This window comes from Copadichromis virginalis, linkage group LG6 (genome assembly GCF_057382275.1).
Source record: "Copadichromis virginalis isolate Kocher_CV1m ecotype Utaka linkage group LG6, C_Virginalis_male_GT1.1, whole genome shotgun sequence".
NCBI classification, from domain to species: Eukaryota; Metazoa; Chordata; class Actinopteri; order Cichliformes; family Cichlidae; genus Copadichromis; species Copadichromis virginalis.
In genome coordinates, this window is record NC_140623.1 from 27008893 (window position 1) to 27026237 (window position 17345).

The 17345-nt window shown below is 39.8% G+C and overlaps 1 protein-coding gene across 1 annotated transcript; it reads left to right on the plus strand.

Moving 5' to 3' along the window:
- The first annotated feature begins 1207 nt into the window (after window positions 1-1207).
- LOC146707935 (uncharacterized) lies at window positions 1208-16361 on the plus strand. Its single transcript, XM_085459562.1, has 17 exons — window positions 1208-1445; window positions 2017-2142; window positions 2359-2481; window positions 2951-3325; window positions 3837-4205; window positions 4395-4517; window positions 4640-4756; window positions 4930-5052; window positions 5172-5300; window positions 5412-5583; window positions 5721-5948; window positions 6064-6182; window positions 6288-6427; window positions 14763-14904; window positions 14993-15130; window positions 15721-15843; window positions 15981-16361. The coding sequence occupies exons 1-17, from the start codon at window positions 1364-1366 to the stop codon at window positions 16112-16114; spliced, it is 2763 nt and encodes a 920-aa protein (XP_085315688.1). The 5' UTR covers window positions 1208-1363; the 3' UTR covers window positions 16115-16361.
- Window positions 16362-17345: the final 984 nt, after the last annotated feature.

Below are 17345 nucleotides of genomic sequence, written 5' to 3' on the forward strand. Positions count from 1 at the left end.
ATGTGGGAAACAGTTAATAAATCATCAGTTGTTTCCTAAATGCATCAAATGTCTGTAAATCATGCGAAGCAAGAGTGGCTAATCAATGGCACCCGGAACTGCTCCCCGAGTGGTGCAGGGAGGGTATGATGGTGTCGTCTGTGCCGTTGTCACCAATTTCCAGCTTCATCTGCATAAAATGATAGAAGCAGATGACCCGCCCAGTCATTCATGTAGATGCATCTACAGACAGTGTGTTGATGCATCTGTCTATCAGGGGACAGAGAGAAACAAATCTACCACCTCGGTCTCCTAAAAGCAAGTAAGATTGTGGAGCCTGTTTCTCTGGTGAGCCCTGTGAATGACAGAGATGAGTTGGGGCCGCAGGTTCCAAATCTCAGCCATCTCCTTTCTGAGGACCATCTCTCGCTGGTCCAGAGGCCAGATGATACCAAGTTGTAGGTTTGTCATTGGGTGTTGTTCCTTAGCTAGGAAACACAAATCTCATACAACGTTACAATGACTGTGAGATAGTACGATCTTACTCACACGAGAAAAAGGTGACTCTGAAAGGACTGAACGCAATGGTAGAGATGGAGCTAACGGAAGAGTCGCAGAGTGCCTGGTGTTGCCCTGTTGTTATTATTGTGAACTAGCGTGTGTGTATATGTTGAAGCCAGTGTCACTCACATCTAGTCTCCTGTACTTGTTGTCCACTCCGTGTTTTTTAATGACACTGGATTTAACAAATGACTACTGGTAGATTCCCTTATCTTCAAAGTTAATGACAAAGACCTCTTTCAGCACTCCACATGGTGTTTACCAATTTGACACATTTCCTTTTGGCTTACTTAGTGCCCCAGCCACCTTCCAACACCTCCCGGAGAAGATACCCTGTCTCCATAGTACTGCCTGAATAATGTGATCGTCCATATCATCACCTGAGCGGATACTCTGAAAGAGTGAATGTTTACCTCTGATTAAAAAAGAAAAAGTGATTTTTACTCTCGGGGGTGTTGTTGCTAATGTAGAAAAACATTCTTTTATATTTTGCCTATTAGCCTGTGTTACAGCAATAACTCTTCTTGCCAATAAAAAAAACCTGTTTCCAAAAACGCCTTTAAAATCTGTGCACAACATTATAAAACATACAGGTATATTCATTGGTATTTGTCAGTTTACACAGAAAGAGAGAGAGAGAGAGAGGAAAACCCACTGGTTGGGACGAAGATAAGCACATTGAGTGGGCTCAGCGCTGCTTGCTCCCAATTTCAAACACCCCAGCTGGGATTGGTGCAACACTCATGTGACTGAGGCTCTCCATATAGTTTTGCTCACAGTCATCTTTTTATTCTTGTCAAAGAAAAAGAAGATAAAAGACGACATGTCTAAGATTTGGAAGGGACTCGTAGGACTGTCTGCTTGCTGGTGTCTTTTGACACTTGTTCATTGTTCGTCTGAAACTGGTAAGAAATTGAACTTTTCACCAACTCTTTCTTTCCTCCTGTGTTGTAATAGATTTGATGTGCTTCATTAAAACTTATGAAGAAAGGAGAAGTGTGATAAAACCAAGAGTACATCTGTTTACATGCAAAAAAGAAAAAAAAAACTTTCCCTCTAGGACAGATGTTTGTTTGTTAGTCAGAAACACTTTGCTTGGCTTATAGTGTCAAATAGTTTTATGGTGAACGGTTATATTTGGCACAGTTTAGCTTCATAACCCCACACACTGTTGTCTTCTTCTTTCGGCTGCTTCTTTTATCAGCCCCCCCCCCCAGCAGATCATCAGCCTTCACCTTATCCTACCTCCTCTATCACACCAACCCTCTGCACATCTTCCTTTACTACTTCCATGAATATTCTCTGTGGTTTTCCTCTTTTCCTCCTGCTTGGCAGCTGTACTTTCAACATCCTTTGTCCAGTATATCCGCTATGCCTCTTCTGCACATGTCCGACACGTTACTACAAATGCCCAGCAAGGTATGAATGGACTCCCACGGCACACTGGACTCCAGTTGTGATTTTTGTCTTTCACAGATGCAGCCTACATATGCAACGCCAATCAGTTTAAGTGCGGAAATGGGAGGTGCATCACCCGCAGGTGGATTTGTGATGGAAGTGATGATTGTGGTGATGGAACTGATGAGCTGCCCGCTAGCTGCGGTATGTTATCACATATCAGCTACACCTTACACAAAACTAAAAATATTTAGTTTTGGATGATGTGCATGATGAAGGAAATGATCAGACTGTCACCACAGTGAACCAGAAACACATTAACAAAGTCAAATGATTGTTAAGCTTTACGACATAATAGCAAAAAGCTGTGTCTCTCTGTGGTCACGTGAAATGAGTCACGCTTCATGTTTCTCTCCTCAGGAGTCAAAATCTGTCGGGATTCGCAGTTCAACTGTGGCGATCCCACGAGCCAGTGCATATCAAAAGACTGGCAATGTGACGGCAAAGCCGACTGTACTAACGGCGCTGATGAGAAAAACTGCAGTAAGTTTTCTACCAGAGCCGAGTTTTTCTACACCTCAAAGTTCATGCTAAAGCATCCACAAACAAGACACGACTAACTGAAAGTGTTTTTGGCAAGAATGAATTTTGTTCAATGTATAATAATAATATCTCAAAAGGGATTTGAAGAACAGACTTAAAGTCAAGTAATCTTTAAAAAAAAAGCTAATACTAGTAGTGTATTTATAATCCTGAAGTCTAGTTAATACATATAAATATATGTGTTGTTATTGTGTGGAGATCATGAGTTTTGTCGCAATAGTGACCGGTGCATACCTAAAATCTTTGTTTGTGACAGTGACAACGATTGCTCAGATGGCTCAGACGAGGCTTCCTGTCCCAAACCCAACTATGACCCTCACTCCTTCCATTGCAATGACTCAAGGTGTTGTTATTGATATCATAATTGATCGATTTCTAACTCCTATCCTCCCCTCTTGTTTTACCACAGCGGCCAAATATTGTGACGATCATGAGTTTCGTTGTGCCAATGGCCAGTGCATATCCAAGAGCTTTGTTTGCGACAGCAACGAAACCTGCTCAGATGGCTCAGATGAGGTTTCCTGTTCCAACACCACCTGTAGCCCTCACTCCTTCCAGTGCAACAACTCAGTGTGCGTGCCGGCGGTGTGGCGCTGCGATGGAGACATTGACTGCCCCGATGGGTCTGACGAGTGGCCCCAGAACTGTGAGGGAAGGGAACCAGAGAAGAAAACACACTGCCAAACTCATGAGTTCCAGTGTGTGAATGGGAGTTGTATCAAAGACAACTGGAAGTGTGATGGAATGTTTGACTGCCAGGATGGTTCAGATGAGACTAACTGCAGTGAGCTTTTTTACTTTTTATACAATTCCCACTGTATCTTTGAGCACCTTGTTACCTGCATTTTGAGACAAAAAACGATCATTTCTTCTTTTTAATCAGAGATCAGCATCAAGTCATTTAAACTTCTGGGAAATTGATCTGGTCAGTTAAGTAGCAGAGGGGCTGTTTTATCCGCTTCAGCTGCTTTGGTACTAATGAAAGCTACAACATGTTGGGAAATGGTTTAGCAGTTCATAACTATGTGAACCATTGTGTCGCAGAGAAATGGCACTGTGGTCGAAAAGCTGACTATAACAGCAGTGCATTGCAATATAATTACCAGAAAGAAAGCTTAGTAACTGATGCGAAAAACTAGACTTGACTGGGATTGTGTGCTTTTTACCTGTAGATTACAGTAGGAAAAAATTTGTTAATATAAGTTAAAAAATGTATTTTAAAAGTTTTATTGTTGATGTGTTTTCCACCTTTATACCCATATTAACTCCTATTTCCCTCTCTTATCACATTACAGCGGCCGAGCCGTGTGAAGATCATGAGTTTCGTTGTGCCAATGGCCAGTGCATACCCAAGAGCTTTGTTTGTGACATCGACAACGACTGCTTAGATGGCTCAGATGAGGCTTCCTGTTCCAAAACCAACTGTAACCCTCACTTCTTCCAGTGTAACAGCTCAATGTGTGTGCCTGCGGTGTGGCGCTGCAATGGAGACATTAACTGCGACGATGGGTCTGACGAGTGGCCCCAGAACTGTGAAGGAAGGAAACCAGAGAAGACGTGCAGACCTGACGAGTTCCAGTGTGCGAATGGGGACTGTATCCCTGGCAACTGGAAGTGTGACGGAGGGTTCGACTGCCTCGATCATTCGGACGAGGCTAATTGCAGTGAGTTTTTAAAAATTTCTTATTGTTAAAGCCAACCTGCACATTACATTTTTAATGGAGACTGACAGTAAATATTTTCTGGAGGTACCGGTATTATGTTTCTTCTTATTCTAATCTCTATTCCATTACTCTCTCTCTCCATCTCTCTTTTTGTGTTTTCGTTCATTTACCTTCTTCCTTCTCTTCCAGCTCATTCCACTTGCCGCTCAGATGAGTTCCAGTGTAAGGACGGCACCTGCATTAACAAAAGCCTCCAATGTAATGGACGTGCTGACTGCAGGGACCTCACTGATGAGATTGAATGTGATACAGGTAAAAAGATTTCATTCAGTTTCACCCACAAACTGTAATCAAAAGCTTCTTTCTTGAAAAGAAAGAAAGTCCCACATGATTACATTGCGGTCTCATTCATACTCCCCTGGTCTCTTCCACAGTATGTGAAGGCCCAAACAAGTTCCAGTGTCGCAGTGGGGAGTGCATCGACACGGAGAAAGTGTGCAACAAGCAGAACGACTGCAAGGACGGGTCTGATGAACCAGCGAAAGAGTGTGGTAAGTGAAGTCATCTTGTACACATTCATGGCTGCCAGCCTGTAGGGAAATATGACTAGAATACCTGACTTGACCTACATAGCTTGTGGTTTGAATGAGTAAATTCCCGGTCAGCTAAGGATTTGGTTGTCGTGAATATTATTTGAAAGCTTTTTGCCTGTTTGTCTCTGCAGACAACAATGAGTGTCTGACCGGAAATGGCGGCTGCTCTCACTACTGCAACGATCTGAAGATTGGCTACAACTGCTCCTGCCCTGCTGGATACAGGCTGAAGGCGGACAACAAAACCTGTGAAGGTGAGCGGACGGAGACATTTAAAATTCTGCCTCTTAAGAACCAGACAGATCGTAAACATGTCATTTAACAATGTGCACAATAGAAACAAACAAATGAGCCAACTTCTTCAATTCTGCAGACATTGACGAATGTGCTGAGCCAGACACTTGCACTCAGATCTGCATCAACTTGCCAGGCAGCTACAAGTGTGATTGTGAAGAGGGCTATATGATTGACCCTGCGACCAAAACTTGCAAGGCTGAATCAGGTAATGTTAGAAAGAAAGCCCACTTAAACCCACTTAACGCTTGATCCTGTGACGCAACCTTCAGACAAGACAAGCAAGTTTAACCGAACTGTCCTCCTCTGCCTCCACCAGGCTCAGTGCCCACCTTGTACTTCACCATCAAACACGAGGTGAGGAAGCTGACAGTGGACCGCAGCGAGTACGTGCGTGTGATCCCACAGCTGAAGAACGCAGTGGCTCTCGACATGGATATGCCAAACAAGATGATCTTCTGGTCTGACCTGTCTCTGAAGAAAATCTACAGGTAAGAATCTTTATCTGTGTCCTTTCTTTTTTACATTTCTTTATGAGTTTCTTGCTTCATTTTGCATAGTATGGAGTGGCTCTCATTCAATGATGCAGATGAAATTAATCTCTCCACTCTTGCCTTCCTCCAAACAGCTCTATGATAGATGTGGCTGGCAATTCCTCTCACCACAATGTGGTGGTTGAAAGTGGGATAGAGGCCCCAGAGGGCATTGCGGTGGACTGGATCCATGGCAACATCTACTGGACTGACAGTGTTTTGAAGACTATTTCTGTAGCAACAACGGATGGCGGTATGAGGAAGACCCTGATCGCAACGGACCTGGACAAGCCACGAGCCATCACAGTCGATCCAGTAAACAAGTAAGTGTTTAAACAGACATCACAGCGAGTACGTTTCCTTAGATTAGTGTCAGTTTGACATGAACTGGTGCGTTTTGTCTTTAGCCTCATGATTTCTTTACTGTGTCCTCTTTAGTTTGATGTACTGGACAGACTGGGGTGAAGAAGCTAAGATTGAGAAGAGTGGGCTGAACGGTGCAGATCGCACTACTTTAGTAAAAGACAACATTGTGTGGCCGAATGGCATCACCCTGGGTAAGCACAGCTTCCTGAATGCATTTTTAGCAGTGATTTTTATTTACTGTGTAATGAAAATATCGTAGTCAAAACTATTATTTGTGTGTTTCATTTTCTTACCAGACATGGTCAACCAACGTCTATACTGGGTGGACGCCAAGCTGCACTCTCTCTCCAGCATCGATGTGAATGGAGGGGCCCGACACAGTCTCATTATTAATAAGGAAAAACTCTTCCACCCACTCTCCCTGACAGTCTTTGAGGTTAGTGATGAAGGCAGTGTATTCCCAGATTAACTTTGACTCAGTGAAGGTCAAAGGGATTGTTGTTATTGTTAGGAAAAGGACAGGACCCAAAAATCTACCTGATTTATTAACAATACTAGTTGCTTTCTTAAACGGTTAAAACCAGCCAGTCCAAGTCTAACGAAGTTCATGGAGGGTTTTTATCTGAAATGGTTTAACATATAAAGCCAGAGCTTCAATTGTTGAGCACTGCACTAATTGTTAATAGAATACAATAGAATTGAATTCAGTTTTTTTGTCAAACGCAATAAAATTGCATTTGCATCCATCCATAAAGTGCTTTAGCAATAGATATATTACAAAATATATATTAGCAATAAGATATATAGATATGTTACAAAAATGGGTCTATTATAGGTATGTTACAATGTACACAGTATGAAGGTATGTTATGAACAGAGATGGGCTGTAACGCGTTACTTGTAACGCGTTACTGTAATCCGATTACTTTTTTCAAGTAACGAGTAAAGTAAGGGATTACTATTGCAAAAACGGTAATTAGATTACCGTTACTTTCCCGTAGGAACGCTGCGTTACTGCGTTACTAAAACCGTGATTTTTTTGCGAGAATGTCTCACGACAGTGACGTAAGCGAGTGCGCTGTTAGTGACAACAGCTGTGTGCAGATCAACAATGGATCACATATCGATTGTGGGAGAGAGTATGAGCGTGCAGCGTTTAAAGCGTGGAAGTACTGACCTTACTTTGAGTTTGATTCCATAAAAAGTGACAAAAACATTAGCGTCCATCGTGCGTGGGAAGAAAATTTCTTTTTACAGCGAAAAAAAACCCCTAAACTTCCAAGCAAGCACCGAGTGCGCAACGACGTAATGGGAAACTCACAGAGAAACTCGCGGATTCTTCAACTGACCGCGGCACACCTGCACCAGGGTAAACCTCCGCCTATGCCACTCCTGCTTTACAGGTGAAAATAGAGCAACAGGACCGCTGAGTCTTTGACTTTATTTATTTTCTGCTGTGTTTTACTTGCATCTATTTGAAAGACTGAGTGTAAACACAAAAAATGTTTTATTTTATGTGCTGGAATGTGCAGAAAATAGGTTTAAATGTTAAACTAATTTATTCAAGTCAGAGAATGTTGCATATGTTACGGGCCCCAGGAATGGTGCCACAATAACAAAGAAGAAATCCCTGCAAACACAGGTAAAGTTCAGGAGCAATGAAGACAGTGCACTCGGTTTGCCTCTCAGATTGCATCTCTTATTCAAGTTTCAATAAACATGAACAGCATTAACAATATCCACGTGTGCATGACTTTTTCAGTCCCAGTGTCCATATCTGTCCATTTCCCCAAAGTCACAAGTAGAAAAATAAATGAATTCACACTCTACACGTTCCACTATTTTACATGTACTTCATGCGATCGCTCAGTCTAAGCAAAACAAAAGTACACACCTGCTCTTACTTAAGCAGTTGGAAGCCACTGTAATCTACAATGAATTTACAGCAATATACGACTGTACAGATTCTGAATACTGAAATTGAGCAGAATTAGACACACATTTACAGCACACTGAGGATGAAATTCACTTTTGCATAACATGGACAACTTCTTTCTACTTCACATGTCATTAACACTCACATATTAAACAGCTATATACTTTTCAAACCTCAATGACACTTAACAATAAAACATCTTTGTATCATAAGCTTTATATAAAATAGTAAAGTGTGCGGGAGTACCAACCTTCATAATGAAAAGAAAATAAATCGATATGAATGACCTTCCTACAAGACAATGCTCTGGGCGCTAACGATCCACAATACAAAACATTACCGCGCCGTTTCTGCTAGCGGCCTGCGCAGCCTGACGCCGCTGTCTCACACTGATGCGAGTCGACCGCGCGGCAGTGCCCATAAGTGTTACAGGTACTGTTCTACTTCTTCACAAGTTTTTTTTTTTTTTGTTTTTTTTTGTTTTTTTATTGAAACAAATTTCCATATACAAAACAAGTCAAGGAAACAGACCAGAATTGTAACAATTTACATTATAAAGATGGTGAAGCAAGTCATCATAACTTTACAGGGAGAAAATAAAAGTTTCTAGAGTAAAGAAATAAGGAACATAGACCTTTTGACACAGGCAAGAAAATTAGAAGAGCAAGTATTTTTTGATTTTACAGTATAGTACAGCAGTTTTTTTGTTCATATTTGAAATAAGCTTAAGTGACTTAAAGTATTGACAAAAGTAATTCAAGAAGACGGTAAACATAGGAGAGGCATTCTTCCACTTACATAAATGAATGAAAAACTTACATAGCACTATTACAAAATTGACAACATCTGAGATTTCAGAATCCAGATTGTCCATAAAGTAAAGAATATCCTTAGATGTGAAGGCAGGTACATTGGAAATTCTGAGTGAAACCCAACAGTGTATTTCAAACCAGAAAGCATTAACATACTGACAAGTGAAAAATAGATGCTCTAGTGTTTCTGGATCGGAAGAACAGAAAGCACAAGAGTCGGCCTCAAAATTAAACCTTTTATGCAGGAATTCTCCAACTGGATAAATGCCTGATATGATTCTGAAGTGTGTTTCTTTCATTTTAGGCGCAAGTGGGTATTTTAAGTAAAAAGAAAATGACTTGTCTTTCAATATGCTATCAAGGTCATGTCTGACATTGACATTGTAGTTGCAGAATACTATTTGCTTAAAGGTATTAGAGATGAACTTATTATTAAATTGTTTGTCCTTTATTGAGGTATTACCTATCGTCAGTGAAGGTAAGCATGTTCTTATTACAGTTTTTGCCCGTTGCTTGAACACATTTGGCAAAACGTCGCTCATTGTGCCAAAACTCTAAACACAAGTAAACACGACACAACACTGGGAAATATACCATACACATCTGTGCCAAAATGAAACTCCACTCCCAAAACCTAAACTCTGCTGTCAAAACCTAACATTCCTCTGTCAAAATGTAACTCTGTTGACAAAATGACACATACTTGCATCATATGCAAACACTTACAGATCAGGGGGAACACACTAGTCTTCTTTACATAAAACACTGCAGTCCTTGATTTCCATTGTGTATTCAGAAGGCACATTTACAGGAGACACATTTCCAAACAACCAAAAACGCAAATAGACCTACTCAATAGTGTACATCGCAGTACCATGAATTCAGATAAAGCAAAAAAAAAAAAAAACCACAACACAATAATACTGCAATAGAAAAAACACTATACTGTAAACACAAAAAACCATGACAATTGTGCATAAGTGGGCTCATGGATCCCGCCGTCTGTTGGGGTCTGGCCACAGGACCTCATCAACATCGCAAGCAGTGTCCTCTCCCGCTGGGCACCGGGGAAAATATCCTCTTGCATGTCGAAACCCTGTCGCTGTTCCTCTCGAATGGGACTCTGTAGAGCTGCTTCATGGTGATGCTGAGTTTACCCAAGATGCGTCTGATGGTGGTGATGCTCACATGGTTTATGTTGCTGAACACTCGCCTGTCTGCAAGTATTTTCCGTCGTAGCTGGTGGAGACGGATGGCATTGTCTGCCCTCACTAGGTCCACAACGGCAAGTTCCTGCTGTTGTGTGAACAGGCGTTGCCGTCCTCCCCCAGAAGGTCTTCGGGTCATTCTGGAGGAATACAACCACATATTGTCATCGGTTTGCTTATTTTTCTTACAGTACTTTACTGTATGTACTGTGTCATCCACTGTACAACACTGTACTTCAATATAAGGAATCAGCCACTTTGGCTGCAAAAGGAGCATTAGCACCCCGTACACTTGATATGGTAATGTGATATACTGTAGAACAGTGCTATGAAACCATCTGAGTAGAGCAGAAGGTATGGAGGTGAAGACAGACCTGTTTTCTAGTCGGAATGTTCGTATTACAGATGCCACTGTGAAGCGGCTTAGATGTGGGTGGACTCTCTGCCCAGCTTCCCTCATAGTCAGGCCATGGTTGATGACATGGTCCACCAAAGTTGCTCTTATTTCATCAGAAATATGGGTCCGTTCATGGCCTCTTCGGCCTTCTCCTCCTCTTCCTCCTCCTCCTCTACCTCTTCCTCTTGCTCTCCCTCCATCCATGCTTGCAAAGTTCTTGAAATGGCTACGCTGAGGGCTTTTTGTAGTTGGCTAATTGGTGTTCGGTTTTGCAAGTACGTGCCTTCAGGTGTGTATTTGAGTGGTTGCAATTATCCGATGTGTTTTGTATTTTGGATACATGTGTTTTCCGAATGGCACCCTGAGATTTCATTTTGTGAGCGAAGTGTCTTATGTATGAAATAGAGTGTAGCATGCAGGACCATGTGTGTTGCATAGAGGAGTAGGAGTGTTGCATAATTGGTACTGGGGTGCAAAGCAGCGCTTTTGTTTAAGGTATGGGTACATGTGTTTGAGGTATGGTAACAAAAGCTTCACGTTGTGTTACTTTAGTCTGAGCATGGGTTTATAGTGTTCAAGCAACGGGCAAAAACTGTAATGAATACTTTAAAGTATTTACGATAAGATTTAACAACGGTGTGACTTCTTCACAAGTTAACATGGAGATAAAACATTGTTATGTACAAACAGTGGTAGTATTTCTTTACCAGGTACCAACCTGCAAACACAGGTAAAGTTCAGGAGCAATGAAGACAGTGCACTCGGTTTGCCTCTCAGATTGCATCTGACTCGTGGGCGGAAGTCCATCCCCCTAAAGCAACCGGGTTGCACCTGTCTTGGAATAATAGTTCCGCCTGGGGTGTTGCTCCATTTCTTTGTACCTTCTATACAGTTTATGTGACAAAATAATGCACTGGTTAGGTTGGTCATGTTGTCAAAGTCATTTTGGATATTAATAGCCACAGAAAATAACTGATAAACAAATTAAATAAATTAAATTAAATGATTAACACAAAAGTGGCCATGCATTTTGGGTGTGCCACACATATAATTCAATTTTTGCTTGATGCATAAAGTTTAAAGATTAAAACTAATAAAACAAGTTTTAAAAAGAGACTTTTCCATTTGATTACATTTTGTATGATGGATTATGCAGTAAAAGTAGAATTGGGCTGAAAGATCTATCGCTTTATCACCTCTTCAGGTTGTAAATCGTGTTTTTAAAGAGTAACTAAGTAACTAAGTAATTAATTACTTTTGAAAATAAGTAGTCAGTAAAGTAACGGGATTACTTTTTTGGGGAAGTAATCAGTAATTAGTTACTGATTACTTTTTTCAAGTAACTTGATCAACACTGGTTATGAATATGCTATAACTATAAGTATGTAGAGGCTGTAGTGAGTGTACAAGCTATGTACAGGATATAAATATGAAAACTATACAGAAATATGAAATATGAACTATGCAAGTTACACTCTAAAAACTATTGTTTAAGCTCAACAAAAAAAATTAACGCAACAGTTTCCATTACTCTTTTTGAGTTACGATAACTTATGTTGAAATTAGATTGAACCAACAAACTATATTGAGTTAGGGGAATTAACTTTTCCTCCATAATCAAAGGTGATTTTAATTACCATTTATGTAATATTTGGTAGCTTAAAAACATATTTTTAAGTTGTTTACTCATAAAAATTATCTTCCTCCAATTACTTTTTCCACATTATTTAAAATGATTTTTAAGTGTTATGTAATTAATTACAGCAATTACAAAAACAATTTTTTAAAGTTCATTATTTAAAATATTAAGTTGCTGATTTTCATCATTATTAACATCATTTTAGCTTTCTCTTATTTTTTATTGTAATAGCTTTTAAGAAAGGAATTCATTCAACATTTTTTTTTATCAAAAAACTTTATTTTTTAACTGTAGGCATTTCAACACTTTGTATTTAAAAAGTGAAAATAAACCAGAAATTTAGATTTATACCATCTCAGCCAAGTTATAGTATATGCCTTTATGTATTTAACACCACAGAAACAAATGTGTTCAATTGGTTAAAAAAAACTTAGAAAACATTTTGTTACAGTAATACTTCCATGCAAGTGTTCAGTAAATGTTAACTTTCAATGCCTACCAAACTTTACAAGATCTTGCATCTTTCTATGACACAATGCAGCAAACACCTTTAAGATCAATGTTACACATACAGGATTCAAAACAGTTAACAATTTTTGAAACAGAGTCAACATCTTTAACATAATGATAGTTCCATCAAGGTCAAGGAACAGCTTCTGAACAACTTCAAAAGTATATTTCAGATCCTTGCATTAGCTCAGATTGAGAGCATATATTATGCCCATGAGCAAAACACAGCGCCTTGGGAAATTCTGGCCCTCCATGATTTTTGTTTCCTCCACCACAATGGTTGCAGTCTTATGGTTAGATCCAGGGGTGTACCGGTCACTGATGATGGCAGTTTTCATCACCTGCCTTTCAAGGTTGGCCTTAAGTTCTTCGGTGTTAACTTAAGGCCAACCTTAAGTTAAGGAATTAATAGGTTAGTGAATTATAGATTAGACTTTTATACTTACTGAAACTTAATGAATTCAGATGATCAATGGAACACACACACACACACACACATACACACACACAATGCTGAATTACTTAAACCGAACTCCATGAAAAGGTCCTCTTCCTTCTCTCTAAGGAAAGTGATAAGGCAGCAGATGGCTACTTCTCTGCGTGTTTCAATTGTATTGTGCTATTTAAGAAAAAATAAAGTATGAGTATAAAATACATGGGTGACTGCCAACAAAGTGCATTTCAAAGCTACCCAAAGTCTAAATAGTTGTCCTACCTCAAGAAGCATGTCCTTGATCTGCCTGATTCTCACTCCCTTAGCTCCTCCCCTTGATAAAATGACATCCATCAGTTTTGGGGTGCAATGGTCAAGTGTAGCTATTCAAGGCTTACAGTGGTTATTCTCTTGAACTCCTCCTTTATCTGTAGACCACAGAAAGAGAAGAATTAAACCTTGCAGACTATTAGCTATACTGCATTAATGAATGCTCTAATACATTATTTAAAGAGGATAGATGTGATCTAAGGCTACCCCAAGTTTTGAGGGAACAAAAACAATCTTGGTGAAGACAAGGGAGACTTCCCCACCATAACCGTGGTGTAATCTCTAATGCTTTAGCAACCCTGTTTTTGTAGAGGTTTCGAATTTGCACATTGTTCACTCCCAGCCCATTTTGTAAAAAATGTGTCCCAACTTAACAAAGCACTAATGACCCTAGATTATCACACTATACTAACTGCTTACATAAAGTCTTAATGTTAAGTAGATTCACATAGCCCATGCCAGAATAATGCTATTGGAATGACATTAACAATATTTCACACAGTCTGATTTAAAAAAACAAAAAACAAAAAAAACAAAACAAAGATAGCTACAGCTCTTAAGATCAAGAACAATACTTACTTTAAGCTGTATCACAATACTAACCAAAATCAATGTAATATTACGTATGGGTCATGCAAGTTTTATAAAGATATAAAATAGGTGAGCCAGATGGAAAAAAGAAGCCTCTAGGTTATCCCTCTGAAAGAACTATTCACAGTTTAAAGGCTTCTAATTTTGGTAAAAAGAAAAACAAAATCAGCCTATGATCGAAATTAGATTGCACTGTGTAGCAAAACTTTAATCATGCTTTTCCTAGCCACAGTTGCACTCTCTAGCTGAAGACTTTTGTCAAATGAAACTTTATAAGTCTTATCCTCTGCTGTGCTAAAGTTTAGAATGGCTAGCATTAGCTACATGTGGTAGTGCAAAGTATTTCCTTATCTGTATGAGCATCACATCATACACAAATCCACTACAGGTGACTAGCACAAATGCTTTGCTTTGGTAGAACTGTTATTTGTAAATGAAATGTTACTTACCTTGAAATGTTTTTTACAAAAGCTTGCACCATGCAACGCAACATGTGTGAATTTGCCCGGGCTAGTTAAGTCAGTAGGGGAGGGAATTTGAAATCAGAAGTTACAGTGGAAAAAAATAAGTTATGTATTAAATTTCTTTAAGTAATTACAACTTGAATTTTATTTTGAACCCACTAACATTGGGATTTAATTTCAAATTACATATAAAATTAATTTAATGTAATTACCAACATTATTAATTCAACACAACCCAAAAAAATAAAGTTTGCAACTTAGAAGGTCTATCTTAATCAATAAATTAGAATTTTTATGTTGCAGCCATGGATTTAATCAAGTGGTGGTAAAAGGCCTGATGAATTACTTTTTAGAGTGTATAAACAGTTGTAGAACTATAATAATTGTATTGTAAAGAATGATTGTCTATAGTTAATCAGTTTAACTCAAGTTGTATTTCTTTCTAAAACAGGAGAAAGTATTTTGGACAGATATGAGGAAAGCTGCTGTGTTTAGTGCCAACCGCTTGACAGGAAGCGACATCACTGAGCTGGCAAAGGACCTGGGCCAGCTAAAAGACATCGTACTGCACCACAACCTCAAGCAGCCAGCCAGTAAGGAAACATTTGTACATTCGAGATATTAAAAAGAATCTGTGAAAATAGAATATTTTTTTCTTATGCCTTCCCTGTTTTATTTTAGGTGCAAACTGGTGCACGAATGGAGGTTGTGAGTTCCTGTGCCTACCTGCCCCTCAGAACGACCCACAGTCTCCCAGATACACCTGTGCCTGTCCTGATGGCATGGTCCTGAGACCTGACATGAAGAAATGCGTGGCAGGTAAACATCTGCACCTCTTGTTACTAAAAAAGATGGAATTAAAATCAAATCTTGAAATTCAGCCAGCTGCACCTCCCCTTAAAGATAAAACTGCTGCTCCACTCCCACCACAAGGTCCCACAAATCCTGCTGCACCCAGGCAGCCAGACCCGACCACCACAACTACAACCACCAACAAACACACAACTACCTCTGCTGTGCAGCCTAATCCTAAAGAACAGCTCTGGAGATATTATGATTCAGTTCATCCAACACAGCCATACTGCACCTCTGACTGACCAGGAGCTGAGTGATGCCCTGGTCCAGATCTGTGAGGAGATACCCGATGACATCAGTCGTTAATAGCATGTCCCGATGTTGTCAGGCACCATACAAGAAGTGGGGGCCATATTCATTGCTAAAGAGCAGACTTACTAAAGATGCGGTGTTAGATTAAATAAGTGTTTTTTATGTGTCACCTATCTGAATATTACTGATCATTGATTGTTATGTTCAGAAACACATTAGCAAAGCTTCTGCATGTGAGTTTTCAGTTGGCTAATCATCTTTTGTTCATGAATATTATTTAAAATATTTCTTTGTCTCTGCAGACAACAACAAGTGTTTGACCGGAAATGGCGGATGCTCTCACCACTGCAACGATCTAAAGATTGGATACAACTGCTCATGCCCTGCTGGATACAGGTTAAAAGCAGACAACAAAACCTGTGAAGGTGAGCTAACAGACACATTTCTGCACCCTAACAAGCAGGCCATGGGTCATAAACGTGATTTAAGAAAGTTTATTAGAAACTACTTTTTTTAAGAATCCAAAGATGCCAAGTTCTTTCTTCTATTTGTTTGTTTGCAGACATTGATGAATGCACTGAGCCGGACACTTGCATTCAGATTTGCATCAACCTGCCAGGCAGCTACAAGTGTGATTGTGAAGAGGGCTATGAGATTGAACCTGCCACCAAGACCTGTATAAAAAGTTATATATAAAAAGTTAATGCATTGGTATTGATGACCAATATTAATACTACATTTTACTATACTGCCACCAATTGTCTGTTTTGTCGTATCCACTTATGGATGCCAACAGGAGGACAAATGACCAAATCTTGGAATAAACATAACCATGTAACACTCACTGAGTTACAGAAAATGTTTGAAATGTCAAACATGGGTCTTAAGGTCAAATATTGCCATCATAAGTTTCACTATTAAAACATTAGCTTCCTTTAAATCAGTTACCTGTATTTTCTAATTCTTGGACAAACTGTAAATAATTCCTTATATAACCTGAAGTCTGTGCTTTACTCAGTATTGTTTCACACCTTTAAGGAAATAAACACTGAAGGCCAACTGAGCTGTGTTTTAACACAGTCTTAAGCTGCTGCCTGACCTTCCGTATATCCTCTGGATATGAACAGAGCTGATGTTTCACCTCTGCCTCACTTTGATGATGTTTTGTGACAACAGTCTCTGGACCTGCTGTGATTCCTGAGGTGTGTGTACATCACATGTTTCTGACTGTTTAGGTTGGAAAGCCAGCCAGCTGTGTACGCAGGGTGTTTCCAGACTTCTCAGAAGCTCTTATTTGTCTGAGGTTCGATGGAGCTGAGGCCCAGTCACTCTCCACTACTTTACAGAATAAAAACCTTGCTGCTGCGGCTTACCTGTTACACTTCCAGTATGAGCACTTACAACTGCTGATTGTAGAATTCAGGAATCACAAGGTTGTAATACATGAGTACTGTAACTTGTTCTTCTGCTGATGTGTGGTGACTTTGGGACTTCAGAACAGTTTCATTATTTCTGCACTTTTTCTGCTTTGGATTTTGGACACTGGCTCCTCTCTGTGGCTGTGTGGTGTTGGATATACTGCATAGAGTATTTTCAGATTATAATTTCAATGCACGGATGTACCGCTTGCAAAATCATTATAATTTATGGACACATAGCTAGTTACCTCTTCTACCACACATGTAGCGTAGTTTACATACACTCATCATGGGCATTAATGTCATGCTTGGACCCCTTTTGCTTCCAGAAATGCTTCAATTCTTTATGGCATAAAGTCAACAAGATGCTGGAAGCATTCCTCTGAGATCTTGCTCCATGCGGATATCACTGTTTGGGGTTTCTAACCTAAACCGTGGCAGTGTCACACCGTTGATGCAGATTTGTCAGCTGCCCATCCATCCTGCAAATCTACCATGTCACCACATCC